Source organism: Oncorhynchus mykiss, chromosome 25 (assembly GCF_057628025.1).
Source record: "Oncorhynchus mykiss isolate SJ-2025 chromosome 25, ASM5762802v1, whole genome shotgun sequence".
Classification (NCBI taxonomy): Eukaryota; Metazoa; Chordata; class Actinopteri; order Salmoniformes; family Salmonidae; genus Oncorhynchus; species Oncorhynchus mykiss.
This window is the reverse complement of record NC_143046.1, coordinates 18,404,327-18,421,546: the sequence shown is the minus strand read 5'-3', so window position 1 is coordinate 18,421,546 and position 17,220 is coordinate 18,404,327. Positions and strand designations below refer to the sequence as shown.

Here is a 17,220-nt window from a genome sequence, read left to right as displayed (position 1 = left end):
GTAAGTAAAGTCTGCCAGCTAGTTGGGTGTTAGCATAGTTCACTACGAAACTAGTCTAGGGGGAGCTTAACCAATCAGTGATCATCGTCCTCAAATCCAATGCCGCTGATTGGCTCATACCAGGTATTCTAACAGACGGTCGTGTGTTCTACCTTCAGCCTTGCAGAGAAATCAGAATACCAAGATCAGAACATGAAACAGTTATTTTCAGTTATACACCAAGCATCATCTTTCATACTGTATTATTTAGTCATTAAAAATAATAGTTTTCTCTAATGAGCATGGATATAGAGATATATAGATATAACAGACATTAGAAATGTAATCATTCCACTGGTTTAGATTGTACAGAATGTCAATTATTAAAAAATTCACCATGAAAATATTTTACTCACGGTCCAGAATTTAATGAAGTACTGTAGATCTGTAGCAGTGATGAAAATGCAATATAATAAGGAGTATGCCAGGAACAGCATGAAAAACTTATAGTTGGAGAATCCCACACAGTTATTCACCCTGTCACATTCCAAAACAAGAAGGCAATGCTCCAAGTCAATATCACACCATATGGGAAAACCCTACCGTTTGACAGCAACATACAGATGGTAAAAATGGCCCCCAAACAGAAACGGACAAGGCTGAAATATCATCTACATCGTAGACATCAGTTAAGCCTTTGACGACAACGATGATGATCAATGTACCAAACGAGATTTAAAAACTGTTACAAATCAAACGGAAAATATTGTTCCATTTCCTTTGAATAATTAATCAAATATCACTTTGATTACGTATGAAATGGTACAGTAGCAATACAGACCAGGGGCAATGGTGATCCATCTTTAGGATGCATCTGTAAAACAACAGTAAGGAAACTCAGTAACAGCTACAATTTTCCTCAACACAGTTTCAGCAGGGTTCTTATGAACAGTGCATAGGGCCATGAGCAGAGTCATACTTATCACAGACTGAACAATGGTGACATCGATCAGGCTTGACCAGCTGGCAGCGATCACAGAAACGAATAGCTGAGGAATAAGAGAGACAGCGTCAGCACGGTCAGTCAGACACCATCACCACCCTATCTACACCACTGACCAATAACAAATTAATCGTCCGCCTATCTACCCCCCTGACCAATAACAAATTAATCATTAGCCTATCTACCCCACTTTTATTGAACCTTTATTTAACTAGGCAATTCAGTTAAGAACTAATTCTTATTTTACAATGACAGACATGATTTGGAAAGGCACACACCTGTCTATATTAGGTCCCACACTTGACAGTGCATGTCAGAGCAAAAACCAAGCCATGAGGTTGAAGCAATTGTCCGTAGAGCCTCGAGACAGGATTGTGTGGAGGCAAAGGTCTGGGGAAGGGTACCAAAAAATGTCTGCGGCATTGAAGGTCCCCAAGAACACAGTGGCCTCCATTATTCTTAAATGGAAGAAGTTTGGAACCACCAAGACTCTTCCTAGAGCTGGCCGTCTGGACCAAACTGAGCAATCGGAGGAGAAGGGCCTTGGTCGGGGAGGTGACCAAGAACCCGATGATTACTCTGACAGAGCTCCAGAGTTCCTCTGTGGAGACGGGAGAACCTTCCAGAAGGACAACCATATCTGCAGCACTCCACCAATCAGGCCTTTATGGTAGAGAGGCCAGACGGAAGCCACTCCTCAGTAAAAGGCACATGACAGCCAAAAGACACCTAAAGACTCTCAGACTATGAGAAACAAGACTCTCTGGTCTGTTGAAACCAAGATTGAACTATTCGGCCTGAATGCCAAGCGACACGTCTAGAGGAAACCTGGCACCAAACTTCCCTACGGTGAAGCATGGTGGTGGCAGCATCATGCTGTGGGGATGTTTTTCAGTGGCAGGGACTGGGAGACTAGTCAGGATCGAGGCAAAGTTGAACAGAGCAATGCACAGAGAGATCCTTAATGAAAACCTGCTCCAGAGCGCTCAGGACCTCAGACAGAGGCAAAGTTTCACCTTCCAACAGGACAACGACCCTAAGCACACAGCAAAGACAACGCAGGAGTAGCTTCGGGCCAAGTCTCTGAATGTCTTTGAGGGGCCCAGCCAGAGCCCGGACTTGAACCCGATCGAACATCTCTGGAGAGACCTGAAAATAGCTGTGCAGCAGCGCTCCCCATCCAACGTGACAGACCTTGAAAGAATCTACAGAGAAGAATGGGAGAAACTCTCCAAATACAGGTGTGGCAAGCTTGTAACGTAGTACCCAAGAAGACTCAAGGCTGTAATCGCTGCCAAAGGTGCTTCAACAAAGTACCGAGTTAAGGGTCTGAATATTTATGTAAATGTAGTATTTATGGGGGGTTCTATTTATAAATTAGCAAAAATGTCAAATGCTTTGTCATTATGGGGTATTGTGTGTAGATGGATGAGGGGGGATTTTAATCAATTTTAGAATAAAGCTGTGACCTAACAAAATGTGGTAAAGGTCAAAGGGTCTGAATACTTTCTGAAGGCACTGTATATTCTGGGGACATTCTTGCAACATCAGGCGAATGTTATTTACAAACAAGGGGAGAAAATAAGGCGGTCCGGTACGGCGTACCGGAAAGATAAATAGTGGAGGTATGCCGTACCGGTAAAACATGGGCCTATCACAATAACTAAAACAAAATGTCAAGAAAACTGTAGGCTATTACATCCCTTTTTATCATTACCTCATGACAGAGGCATGACAAATAAGCAAATAGATTTGAAAATGGGTGGTATAGCCTACACTCCAAAATGCGATGTGGTTAGACGAGAACACCAAACTTTTGCCAAGGCAGAGATGAGCGGCCGACAACGAGGCCCACGCAGACAGCAATGGATGCATAAATTCTGTGGTGTTTAGTGTAACAGATGTCTCTTTCCATTCACCACTGTTATGAGGCTGGAAATATGTTGTGCGTGGATGAACATGCTCGGGTAGCCTAGTAAAGGAGCCCTTTGAAGTGATGGTTTGACAATCAGATAAAAACATCATGACTGGTTGTGTTTATGCCACAATAAAAGGTTATACATTTTAAAAGTTAAATGACAAATCTTTGACTAGGTCCAGAGAGATCCTATTGAATTAATAGGGATTATTTTTGTAATTGGGCCTATAAAAAACGTTGATGCAGGTCCCGCACCAGGGAGAAATTAATTATACTTTCACTCTTGAGTCAATGTATAATCATCAAAACAACTGGACAGTTTTTGTGTTATTAGAGTATATGGTGCAACCACTTTTGGTTTATTGGGTTGGTAAAAGTCAGCCCACAGGGCAGACTTTTTGTTTTAGCTTGTGTTCTGTAGAGTACCTCCAGACATGGTGCGGGTGTAGATGGGTAAATCCTTGGCTATCCTTCTAAGAATCTCCTGCTGAGACTCTCCACGGTCCTCACGCTCCAACAGCTCCTTGTCTGAGTAGGACAGGTGGAACTACAGAGAGGATGGAGGAACAGAATAAGAAACATCCTGTGCCTCAACAGATGTAGGATCTTCATTTGATCACCCTGTTGCAGGGGGTTTAAAAAGCCCTGGTACATATGAGGTTTAAAAAGTATTCTGAAATTTGTAACTTCCACACTTGATTTTCCCCTACAAAAATGTCCATTCATTATAATCAACTTATTATTTCACATTTTCTGTTGCTGCAGGATTTTTTTCCTACTGCAGCAAACTGGCTCAAATTACGATCCTAAACTCTAGAATATTGCAGGCCTACATCCATTACTAATGAGATGCACTTCCCATTAGAGGTCTTATTATAATGCTGTGATCTACTGTAAAAGCTGTGTAGCTCTGAGTGCTGGAGGACTGCAGTACAGTACTGTTGTGTGTCACAAGGCTGATCCAGCTAAGTCATGTGCACTTCTATCTTTGCCCTTTCCTTCTGAGCAGCTAGATTGTTTGCAGAGCCACAGCAGCGCTGCTACATTATTACATTGAGGCACTCAGGCGTTTTATGATTGAAGGCTGAGGACTAATAACTTCAACAATAACAAACACCATGTGCCCGGTGCCACAGATATCACCACCCACTGAATCATCTAACAAATACACCTTACAGTATGAAGGAAAACATTGTTATTGAGTGACCTGAATGTTAAGCTATTGCCCCTTGAATGAACCAGAGCAATCAGTACTGGAAGGAGAATTTTTGAGTGTCGTCTAAAACGCATGGATTCAACAACAACAAGCGCTGAATCTGAGTGGTCAGGAGCAGAGATAATAGAGTGCTCCTTCAGGCAGTCGGAGAAGAATGTAATATCACTGTAAATATCTCTCTCAATATAATTTTAAATAGAAGGAGAGACTGGAGCCTAGTTCTGTACCTCTCCCTGTACCTCATCATCCAGACTAGCCTAGTTCTGTACCTCTCCCTGTACCTCATCATCCAGACTAGCCTAGTTCTGTACCTCATCATCCACACCAGCCTAGTTCTGTACCTCATCATCCAGACTAGCCTAGTTCTGTACCTCATCCAGACTAGCCTATTTGATCAAATACACACACACACACACACACACACACACACACACACACACACACACACACACACACACACACACACACACACACACACACACACACACACACACACACACACACACACACACACACACACACACACACACACACACACACACACACACACACACACACACACACACACACACACACTCACCTCTTTCAGGGGGTTCATGGGCTTGGTGAAGATGGTCTGCCAGTAGGCCCAGGTAAACAAGATGAAGACAACATGATAGGCCAGCAGATAAACAACTGGAAATAGAAAGACATACAGCTCACTGTGCAGCCAAGTAATCTGTCTGCTAGAGGCTAGATCTCTGAAAGATTCCCTGTTTACCATGAACTTAAAGTCAATAGTTGGACAGAGCACATTTGACATTGAACAGAGCACATTTGTCTTAAGAACCACCAAAGGAGAACGTGTCAAGGCTTTGGGACAGCCTGACTTAGCGACCTCCTGACTAACTGCCCTTAGATAAGGTTCTGGCAGAGCTATGATTTTTTATTCTGCTATGATGAAACTTGTAGCGATGATTAGACTAGCTACAGTGAATGTCTCTATTGGGTCCCAGCCTGTGTAGATAAGGGACTTGCAGAAAATCATATAATGTGGACTATGCATAGATAATATGTGTGTATAAATACCTAGGTGTCTGGCTATACTGTAAACTCTCCTTCCAGACTCATATTAAATATCTCCAATCCAAAATCAAATCTAGAATCGGCTTTCTATTTTGCAACAAAGCCTCCTTCACTCATGCCACCAAACTTACCCTAGTAAAACTGACTATCCTACCGATCTTCGACTTCGGCGATGTCATCTACAAAATAGCTTCCAACACTCTACTCAGCAAACTGGATGCAGTCTATCACAGTGCCATCCGTTTTGTTACCAAATCAACTTATACCAACCACCACTGCGACCTGTATGCTCTAGTCGGCTGGCCCTCGCTACATATTTGTCGCCAGACCCACTAGTTCCAGGTCATCTATAAGTCTATGCTAGGTAAAGCTCCGCCTTATCTCAGTTCACTGGTCACGATAACAACATCCACCCGTAGCACACGTTCCAGCAGGTATATCTCACTGATCATCCCCAAAGCCAACACCTAATTTGGCCGCCTTTCCTTCCAGTTCTCTGCTGCCAGTGACTGGAACGAATTGCAAAAATCGTTTTGCAAAAATCGTTTAAAACCCTTTAAGAGACCTACCTCCTCTCCCCAAAATGGTACTAATATCATTGAAGTCTTACTAATGGATACCGTTGGTTCATGACTGCCCATAGATAAGCCTCAAACTCTGGGTTATTCATCTGGCATGGTATCAGTGTTCATCATATCACACTACTACTGTCAGGTATGTGTTCATCATAGGGGAGAGTGGGGTAAGTTGAGACATTTTTACATTCAGCATCACTCTGTCAAGGGAAATATAGTATTTCTAACAAAGATATCTACATATATTTCAGGATGTTGCGTATCCCTTGAAATAATCAGAATTCATGTAAACATTACAGTTTTGAAAACATAGCTTGTCCAAAAAAAGTGGTCTCTTGGGACAACTTACTCTGGGTATGGGGTAAGTTGACCCGCGAGACAGTGTAAGTTAAGCTGCCTACACATTTCTGTACTGAATTAAATATTACCACTACCTTTTTAAAACCATATCTATTTTTATTTCCCAAATACAATTCAACACAAACACAATCGCCCCCATTCACATCGACAGGGCTGTAGTGGAGCAGAGTTATTTTGTGTCCACATCACCAACAAACTATCATGGTCCAAACACACCAAAACAGTAGTGAAGAGGGCACGACAACGCCTATTCCTCCTCAGGAGACTGAAAAGATTTGGCATGGGTCCTCAGATCATCAAAACGTTATACAGTTGCACCATCGAGAGCATCCTGACTGGTTGCATCACCACCTGGTATGAAAACTGGTTAGCATCAAACCCTGTACATCACTGGGGCCAAGCTTCAGCCACCCTGGTCATAGACTGTTCTCTCTGCTACCACACAGCAAGCGTGACCGGAGCACCAAGTCTAGGTCCAAAAGGCTCCTTAACAGCTTCTACCCCCAAGAATGCTGAACAGTTAATCAATTGGCTACCCGGACTATTTGCATTGACCCCCCCCCATTTATTTATTTTTTACACTGCTGCTACTCGGTGTTAATTATCTATGCATAGTCACTTTACCCCAGCCTACATGTACATACCTCAATTACCATCGACTAACCTGTACCCCCGCACATTAACTTGGTCCCTGTATATAGCCTCCACATTGACTTGGAACCGGTACCCCCTGTATATAGCCTCCACATTGACTTGGTACCGGTACCCCCTGTATATAGCCTCCACATTGACTCTGTACCGGTACCCCCTGTATATAGCCTCCACAATGACTATGTACCGGTACCCCCTGTATATAGCCTCCACATTGACTTGGTACCGGTACCCCCTGTATATAGCCTCCACATTGACTTGGAACCGGTACCCCCTGTATATAGCCTCCACAATGACTTGGTACCGGTACCCCCTGTATATAGCCTCCACATTGACTCTGTACTGGTACCCCCTGTATATAGCCTCCACATTGACTCTGTACCAGTACCCCCTGTATATAGCCTCCACATTGACTCTGTACCAGTACCCCCTGTATATAACCTCGTTATTGTTATTTTATTGTGTTACTTTATTATTATTATTTATTTTTTACTTTAGTTTAATTAGTAAATATTTCCTTCAATCTTATTTCTCTTTAAACTGCATTGTTGGTTAAGTGCTTGTAAAGTAAGCATTTTGCGGTATTCGGCGTATGTGGCAAATAACATTTAATTTTATATTTTTGTGTTTTAATCATTTAAAGCATCTTTTAACACAGGTTTAACGCCAAACAACTTTTAACATAGGCCAGGCCCTGTTGTTACCTCATATCCCAGCGATAATGCCTTGCATTACGCCTGAGACGAAAACACTTACATTTGCTCAACTTGCAATTGTCTTTACCATTGGCTCAACTTACCCCATGGGTTATCTATATTGGTTTAGATACAAGCATCATGAAACTTCTAACCCAGTAAATTCATTTGACGTGGTGAAAATCTTTTTTTGGACCTAACTTGCTTACCACTTTTTCCATGTGGTTTCTTCCTTCACAGACTGCATGCAATGAGGACCTCTTCTTAAATATTTGGTCAAATTATACATTTTGTGTATGGTTTCCTAGAAATAAAGGTGGCTCAACTTACCCCTTTGTCTCAACTTGCCCCACTCTCCCCTATCATACTGCTACTGGCAGGTATTAATGTTCATTATACTGTAGAAGAATATATATGGGTCAGGGACTTACTCTTCTGTCCAATGTTGTCGATCGATTCTGAAAAGAGAAGATGAGAAATGTGCAGTCATGTCTCTGTGTTGTTTGCCGTATTATGGACAAATAAAGAAATGGAAATGCTTTGAACATTCTTCAGTATAATGTGTCATCATAATGTGTAGATTGTGCTGAAAACAAAGGATTATTTTCTCCTTGGTGTACTTGGCATCAATATCCTTGGCACACAAATGACCGTTTAATAACAATAAATAAACTGAGGATGATGCAGACATCCAGCAAGTGCACTGAATCCCTATAAGTGCCATCTGACACATCAAACTCCCACAACTTACAGAAACATAATCACGACCTGATCCAATCATAAATTACTCTCCTTCTTTTACCTTTTGATACAGTAAAGCATTGCTGTGCATTAACACAAAAGCAGTGGCAACAACAGTAGCATCGTGCCTGGTGCAGTCTGGCGTGAATGCTGACTGGCAGCTGCTCCACCTGCGGCAGGGCAGGCCTGAGACAAAGCAGCTGACCACATGACAGGATCAGCACCCCAGTCCTCAACATACTGATTCAGCTCAGCTAATATACATGAGTAGCACCCTACTACACACACCTACTAATACACCTATACACATGAATAGCACCAAGACACAACTAATACCAGGGGTTGGAACCGGTTCAGGGAACAGAACCAAAAACCGGAAAATTAATAAATATTTAAAGGAATAGAATCAGAACTGGGAACGAAAGTGATCTATACTGTTCCAGAACAGAGCCTTTATTTTCAAAGCATGAGAACCGGTTATCAACATTATTTTACGTACCCGGGGAATTTTTTCAAAAAAGAAAAAACACCTATGCAAAGCTCTCCCTCTGTCAATCAGAAACTTCTTCCAATGTCTGCCTGCAAGCTGAAAATCTTGTCAGCGTGTGTGCATGTTTAGGCAACCTGCCCCTCCCCCCTCCGAAGCATAGTAGCCTAATGACCTTAAAAGCTGGATTCAGAAATTACCGTTCACATGGTCCCCAGCGGTTGACAGATCCTTTGTGGACCTGAAGTGTCGGTTCACTACAGCCCCCATCCTCATCCATCCGGACCCGTCCCGTCAGTTTGTGGTTGAGGTCAATGCTTCTGACGTTGAAGTGGGGGCTATCCTGTCCCAGCGATCTGTCCAGGACCAAAAGCCCCATCCCTGTTCCTTCCTGTCCCATCATCTCAACTCTGCAGAAAGAAACTATGACGTGGGTAACCGAGAACTCCTGGCGGTCAAGATGGCACTGGAGGAGTGGAGACTGGCTGGAGGGAGCAGAACATCCGTTTTTGGTTTGGACCGACCACAAGAATTTGGAATATCTCTGCACAGCCAAGAGCCTTAACTCCAGGCAGGCCCGGTGGGCTCTGTTATTCACCAGGTTGTACTTCACCATTTCCCATCGCCCAGGGTCCTAGAATGTTAAACCTGATGCCCTCTCTCACCTGTACAGTCCCGCTGCCACATCCTCTGACTCGGAGACCATCCTCCCTACCTCATGCCTTGCGGCTGCTGTGGGCTGGGGTATTGAGACCCTGGTCTGCAAGGCACAACGTTCCCAGCATGCCCCTGGAGGTGGCCCGGCTAACCTGTTGTTCGTCCCTAAATCAGTCCGGTCCCGGGTCCTGGAATGGGCTCATTCCTCCAGGCGGGTTCCGGATGACCCTGGCTTTCCCCCGACAACGTTTCTGGTGGCCCACAATGGTTCCTGACGCATCTGCCTTCGTTGCCGCATGCACCGTTTGTGCTCAGAATAAGACTCCACGGCAAGCCCCTTCCGGCCTCCTTCAGCCACTACCTGTCCCTCATCGTCCCTGGTCCCATATCTCCCTGGACTTTGTCACTGGGCTCCCTCCGTCTGATGGCAACACCATCATTCTGACGGTAGTGAATTGGTTTTCCAAGGCCGCCCATTTCATCCCTCTCCCCAAACGACCCTCTGCCAAAGAGACGGCCCAGCTAATGGTGCAGCACGTCTTCAGGATCCACGGACTCCCGGTGGACATGGTCTCCGACTGGATTCCTCAGTTCTTGTCTCAGTTCTGGAAGGCGTTCTGCACCCTTATTGGGTCATCGGCCAGCCTGTCCTCCGGATTCCATCCCCAATCCAACGGCCAGTCGGAGTGGGCAAACCAAGACCTGGAAACAACCTTAAGATGCCTCGTCTCGACCAACCCCACTACCTGGAGCCGACAACTGGTTTGCGTGGAGTATGCCCGGGAACACTCTTCCCTGTTTGGCCACGGGACTCTCCCCTTACGAGTGCTCCATCGGATATCAACCTCCGCTATTCCCAGAACAAGAGCAGGAAGTCAACATACCCTCGGCCCAGATGTTCTTCCGCCACTGTCGGCGTACCTGGAAATGAGACTGGGCGGCGCATCTCAAGACCAACTCCAGGTATAGTCGACATGTGGATCGCCGCCGGACTCCAGCTCCTCGCTATTGCATTGGGCAGAGGGTACGGCTATCCACACGGGACCTGCCCCTTCGGGTGAAGTCCCGCAAACTTTCCACCCATTTCATTGGCCCTTTCCCAATCTCTAGAGTCCTTAGTTCCACTGCTGTTCGTCTTTTGTTACCCTGTACTCTCCGTATTCACCCTACATTCCATGTGTCTACGATTAAGCCCGTGTCTCACAGCCCTATTTTCTGAAACTCTCCCACAGAAAATATTGTGCACCTGGAGAAGTGGCATCTTGCCTGACTGTAGGTTACGCTCATTGCGTAGAGTCACAAATTCAACAGAAAAGTTTAAGCGAAGCCTGTAAGAATCTTTGATACCCTAGCGGTGCTCATCCTGTTGGTAGGCGCAAATGATGTGTAGGCCCACGGCAGCTACAGCTGTATGTCTAGGCCTTCAGCAGCTATGGCTTTATGTGTAGGCCTACGGCAGCTACGGCTGCATTTTGTATTATGTGTAGGTTTACGGCTGCAACAGCTGCATTTTGTATTATGTCTAGGCCTATGGCTGCATTTTGTATTTTGTGTAGGTCCATAGGCAGCTACGGCTGCATTTTGTATACACTTGTATGTCATAATGGGGCGCATATCTTTCTTGTGCCATTATACAAAACAATGGTTGTTGATGTGTAAGGCTACATTTAAAATAAATGTTTGTACATTTCAACAGCAGTAGGACCAATCTACCTTATTTTATTAGGGCTCTACTAGTTGTGCCCACCCATGGATTTAAAATGTAACCTCAGGTATGTTATCCTGGAGCCGGACCTGCTTTCTCATTCTCTCCCCACCCGCAAAATGTCAGTTGCATCTTGCACGTGTCTTTCCATCACACATGTAAACAACTCACTGAGCTATAGCTTGCCCACTTCATAGCAATTAGCTCAATCCTCATTGCTATACGCACTGCATGATTGGTGGAGTGGAAAGTAAAAAAAAAAAAAAGTTATGTTTAGAACGAAAATAATGTAGGTTCCAACCCCTGCTTAATACACACCAACAGCACCAGTGCACACCTAATACACATCAACAGCATTAACACACACCTAATACACATCGACAGCATTAACACACACCTAAATACACATCAACAGCATTAACACACACCTAATACACATAAACAGCATTAGCACACACCTAATACACATCAACAGCATTAACACACACCTAAAAAACAATATGAACAGCCCCGAAAAGACAGGACCAGCTCCCTAATTGAGACACAGCATCCTACACATAACTAATAAAATAAATACCCAACACATAGTTCCCCAAGAGCTCATCATCCTTGTTAAAACAAAAAAGCCCTTGAAGGAGCACACCCAGGGATGGATATTAAGCTAGCTAGCTAGCCTGAGGCTAGTACTGTTCAACCGGGCTAGTAGAAAACGTACCAAACTAGCCTGCCGCCTAGAGAAATGTTGTCTTTTCAAATATCGCATGGCACACATTTTTGACCCGGGCTAGTAAAAATGGTAGTCTACTAGGCTGGCTGGCCAGTGCCCAAAATCCTTAAATTCCATCCCTGAGCACACAGGCTCAGAGCACACTGCAGTCTGCACAACATACAGTCAGAGCCGAGGAAAGGTGATCTGAGCAACTGAAACTGGCTCTGTGTGCGTGTGCGTGCGTTACGTGCGTGCGTCCTGCTATTGCAACAGAGCCCAGGTCTGCGACACAAGGACTTCACAGGTGAACTAGCTGTCTCTCATCCATCCAGTGCTGGATAGCCATAGCTAGCTAACATAGCATCCCTCTCTGTTTGAGTCAGGTGTTTGAGTAGGTTAAACTAGCTCGCTACATTCACTAGCTAAGTGAAAGTTTAAAAAAAAATACAACTAAATCTCAATCTGTCTCTCTCTCTCTTTTGCTTCTCCTTAATTTAGGAATAAATTAAGTTGTTCAAAACTATTGTCTTTCTCTCTCTTTGAGTCAACTACTCACCACATGTTATGCACTGTAGTGCTAGCTAGCTGTAGCTTATGCTATCAGTACTACACTATATATACAAAAGTATGTGGACACCACTTCAAATTAGTGGATTTGGCTATTTCAGCCACACCCGTTGCTGGGAGATGTATAAAATTGAGTACACAGCCATACAAACTCCTTAGACAAACATTGGCAATAGAATGGTGAAGAGCTCAGTGACTTTCAACATGGCACCATCATAGGATGCCACCTTCCAAACAAGTCAGTTCGTCAAATTTCTGCCCTGCTAGAGCTGCCCTGGTCAACTGTAAGTGCTGTTAATCTGAAGTGGAAATGCCTAGGAGCAACAACGGCTCAGCTGCGAAGTGGTAGGTCGCGAAATCTCACAGGACAGGACCACCGAGTGCTGAAGCGCGTATCGCTTAAAAATCGTCTGTCCTCAGTTGGAACACTCACTATCGAGTTCCAAACTGTCTCTGGAAGCAACGTCAGAACAAGAATTGATCACCATGTGCATTGCCAAGTGGTGTAAAGCTCACCGCCATTGGACTCTGGAGCAGTGGAAATGCATTCTCTGGAGTGATGAATCTGGCTGTCCAACGGAGGATTCTGTATTTGGCGGATGCCAGGAGAACACCACCTGCCCGAATGCATAGTGCCAACTGTAAAGTTTGGTAGAGGAGGAATAATGGTCTGGGGCTGTTTTTCATGGTTTGGGCTAGGCCCCCCTTAGTAAAGGGGAATCTTAACGCTACAGTATACAATGACATTCTACATGATTCTGTGCTTCCAACTTTGTGGCAACAGTTTAGGGAAGGCCCTTTCCTGCCCCCGTACACAAAGCGAGGTCCATGCAGAAATGGTTTGTCGAGATCAGTGTGGAAGAAATTGACTGGCCTCCACAGAGCCCTGACCTCAACCCCATCAAACACCTTTGTGATGAATTGGAATGCCAACTGCGAGCCAGGCCTAATCGCCCAACCTCACTAATGCTCTTGTGGCTGAATGGAAGCAAGTCCCCGCAGCAATGTTCCAACATCTAGTGGAACGCCTTCCCAGAAGAGTGGAGGCTATTATAGCAGCACAGGGGGGACCAACTCCATATTAATACCCATGTTTTGGAACAATATTTTCGACAAGCAGGTTTCCACATACTTTTGCTCATGTAGTGTAGATTTATTATCTGATACTTTGATTGGGTGGACAACATGTCAGTTCATGCTGCAAGAGGTCTAATAGGTTGGAGGATATCCTCCAGAAGTTGTCAGAATTATTGTGTAAGTCTACAGAAGTGGGTGAGAACCATGAGCCTCCTAGGTTTTATATTGAAGTCAATGTACCCAGAGGAGGACGGAAACTACTGTAGACCTTCATTGCAAAACAGTGTGTTTTAATCAATTATTTGTTGACGTGAATATATTTAGTATAGTTTTATCTAAAAAAGGATAACTTCACTATTTTTATCTTTATGAAATTCACTGAGGAGGATGGTCCACCCCTTCCTCCTCTGATGAGCCTCCACTGTCACAGATATGTGACTAACATTTTGTCAACTTTAAAGACCCTGCTGCCATTTATTAAAGATAATTTTAAGGAAATCTGGGTCAGACAGAGATTGCATGCGAGTCAGACAATGGGATTAACAAAGGGATCAGCTGACGATACCCTCCAACAGTTATCTCTAGACCTCATCACACCACATGCTGGCCGCAGGCAACAACACTTCTAGTCATATCTTACTGGTTTCATTGCAGATAGAAGAAAACTACAAATATATATAAAAAAGTAATTTTACAGTCAATGCAAATATCAAACTATCATATTAGTTGTATGCGCTAAAAGCATTGATAATAACAGATTAATCAATTAAATCTACTTAACAACATCCGCTGAGAACTTTACTTGAGCCCCTGTGTTTCTTGGTCAGGCCACATGGTTAGGAATAACTCTATAGGGACGGTCAGAGATTTTCAGCCTTTCTTACCTCTGGGGTAGAGAAGGGTTTTGAAAAAGTGGTTGACTCTGTTACTGGCCATAATATTGTGTTCTAAGACAAACGGGGAAGGTTTACCTGTTTTAGATAGTGTTTAGAACAGCAGGAAGGAAACAGGAGGTGTGTCTCTAGAGTCAGGGAGGGTCAACCTGACTGGGCTGGCTGGGAGGGTCAACCTGTCTGGGCTGATGACTGGGCTGGCTGGGAGGGTCAACCTGACTGGGATAATGACTGGGCTGGCTGGGAGGGTCAAAACTGGGCTGATGACTGGGCTGGCTGGGAGGGTCAACCTGACTGGGATAATGCCTGGGCTGGCTGGGAGGATCAACCTGACTGGGATGATGACTGGGCTGGCTGGGAGGGTCAACCTGTCTGGGCTGATGACTGGGCTGGCTGGGAGGGTCAACCTGACTGGGATAATGACTGGGCTGGCTGGGAGGGTCAAAACTGGGCTGATGACTGGGCTGGCTGGGAGGGTCAACTTGACTGGGATAATGCCTGGGCTGGCTGGGAGGATCAACCTGACTGGGATGATGACTGGGCTGGCTGGGAGGGTCAACCTGACTAGGCTGATGACTGGGCTGGCTAAGAGGGGAACTCAAAGTGATGACAGCAACACTCTCACCTGAGACACTGTAGGGCAGTGGTGTAGAATTAGGGCAGCAACACTCTCACCTGAGACCATAGAATTAGGAATTAGAGTACTAGAATGGAAATTAACCTTCTTAAAATGGGATAAAGGTCAGCCATCTTGGTAAGGGAGTTGGTCAACCATTGTTTGCCAGTGATGTGATAAGATATTGTGTAAAATAAGGAATTTGAGGAGTTTATCTGCACTATATGTTAGCTAGCTAGCCAGACAGTTTTAGAGGAATGATTCCATTCATTTTCCAAATTAACTACTAATATGCCAACATTCCATTCAAACAATGCAGTCAATCCACAGCCATGCTCTGACTGAAATCAGTTGATGATATGACTTAGACAAGTTGTAAATGCAACAAGTACTGATATTGTATTATATGATAACACTCACAGCTTTATAAGAAAACCAAAAGGGAGACATTTATGGTCTGTTTACAGATACTGTATTTTAGGGCTATTTGTACAGAAAGAAAAAAAAATTGTGCAGAATGCCAAAGACATGGTTAAAACAGGTCATTATTCACCCTTTGTGGAATATTAGCTCAAAGTCAGCTGACATGGTTGTTGTTAAATCCAAAAGACTAAACTAAAAACAATGTGCGTGTCAAACAGAAAATGAATTGATTGGACAATAGACTGATGATAGTACAAGCATAGCAACATTCAAAAACGATACTTTGCAACCACTGCTCTTTGAATCCAGACTAGTTTGTGTGTGATGCTTCTTGGTAAATGCGGAGTCCATTTGCAGAGGAGGTGGAGACCTGACATACTGCCAAATAGAGCAAGGATTGGGTTGGCCCTGGTTTATTCTGACACACACAGAGCTCCTCACCTCAGGAATCAGTATCCCTATTCAGGCCAATTCATATGTTGTGTAATATTATGCTCTTTTACATTAGAATTTAACCAAATGTAACATTGGCAGTCTAAAAAACAGCCTTGAAAGCTATGGGAGGGGGAACTAAATGTCCGAAATGGCACCCTATAGGGGACTACTATAGGGGACTACTTTTGACCAGGGCCCTTAGACTACACTTGTAAATCAAGTGCTGATCACGTCGAAGTGTTGTGGTGAATATGCGACACATGAACACATGTAAGGAATGTTGTCAGAGCTGTATGAAGTAGTAGTACGTACATATAATCCCTCCATACAAGCACAGGATAGTAAAGTCACATACATATATATATGGCTCTGGTCCAGGCCGTCAATCTTTAAACCCATCCTTGTGAGGGGATTTTTGACCTGGAGAGGAACTCAAATGGAGGGGGTTTGAATTTTCATGGTTATAAAAATGTAAAAGCGGACCAAAACTTGGATGTCTTACAGACACACTACAAGTTGATATACATCCTTCAATTTCCTCAGGGATTGTTTTTTGTATAGTTGTTTGGATTATAATAAATGACTATACATATATGAGAGATTCTTTGAGATAATCAAACACATTGCCAATATTATTGAATAATATAAAACTCAGCCCATGTATAAACAACCAATATTTACATTTCTACTGTCATTCATTTATTATGATCATACAGTATATGCTCCCCATATTGTTTAACACATGTGCAACTAATGTCACCTATTTCAGTTATAGCTGTGACTCAACAGTTTTTATGGGAGACTTCCAGAAACCAACATATTCATGAACATATGTCCAGAATAACTGTCTTTGGAATTATGATACAAATTGGTACTGTCAACTACAAGCACCTGCATAAACAAATAGTTCTGCATCTAAAATCAGACAGGACCAAAATGAGTGAATGCTGAAATGAGACGCAGCACAGGAGCAGGGAAAAACACATGGTCACATCGGTTATAAGGGCACTGCAAGGCATCCACAGCATCCTATAAGCGTGAAAACCCATACTGTGCCGACAGTAGAGTTATCCTTACCTATGCAGAGCTGTACAACATACGCGTAGTAAGACCAAGCCACTATGAGGGTGATAAAAATAACTGGAATCCAATACAAAACTGTCTGACAGCTCCGTTTGATACTACGCGAGCCCGACGGCGCCATATTCTATTTAGACACCATTTGTTTGACATTAAGTTTTTGTCTGTCTGTTCCTTCTGTCTGTGTCTGTCACTCCATTACTGCCTGTAAATCGCGTATGATCGACAGCCAGGACGTAGCACTTCTGTTCTGCTGCCTCCACCTCGTTTCGCAGAGCGCGGCAGCGCGACGTCTCTCGTTCCTCTCTGCGCTGCAAAATAGTCAGCACCACCCCTTTTCACCAAGTTGCCATGACGTTCGTAGGATG

The 17,220-nt window shown here is 44.0% G+C and overlaps 1 protein-coding gene across 2 annotated transcripts in view; it reads right to left on the bottom strand.

The window, feature by feature from the left end:
* zdhhc2 (zDHHC palmitoyltransferase 2) overlaps positions 1-17,220 on the bottom strand; it is a 26,334-nt gene extending 9,114 nt beyond the window's left edge. The window contains exons 1-8 of one of the 2 annotated variants that reach the window (XM_036970402.2): positions 16,850-17,186; positions 7,894-7,920; positions 4,697-4,791; positions 3,327-3,447; positions 959-1,028; positions 821-853; positions 396-516; positions 121-159 (exon numbers count right to left, since the gene is read on the bottom strand). In XM_036970402.2, coding sequence (XP_036826297.1) covers positions 121-159; positions 396-516; positions 821-853; positions 959-1,028; positions 3,327-3,447; positions 4,697-4,791; positions 7,894-7,920; positions 16,850-16,976 — 633 coding nt within the window. In that variant the 5' untranslated portion in view covers positions 16,977-17,186. Of the gene's footprint in view, positions 1-120; positions 160-395; positions 517-820; positions 854-958; positions 1,029-3,326; positions 3,448-4,696; positions 4,792-7,893; positions 7,921-16,849 lie in introns of both variants that reach the window. The other variant, XM_036970403.2, reaches the window with a different exon arrangement.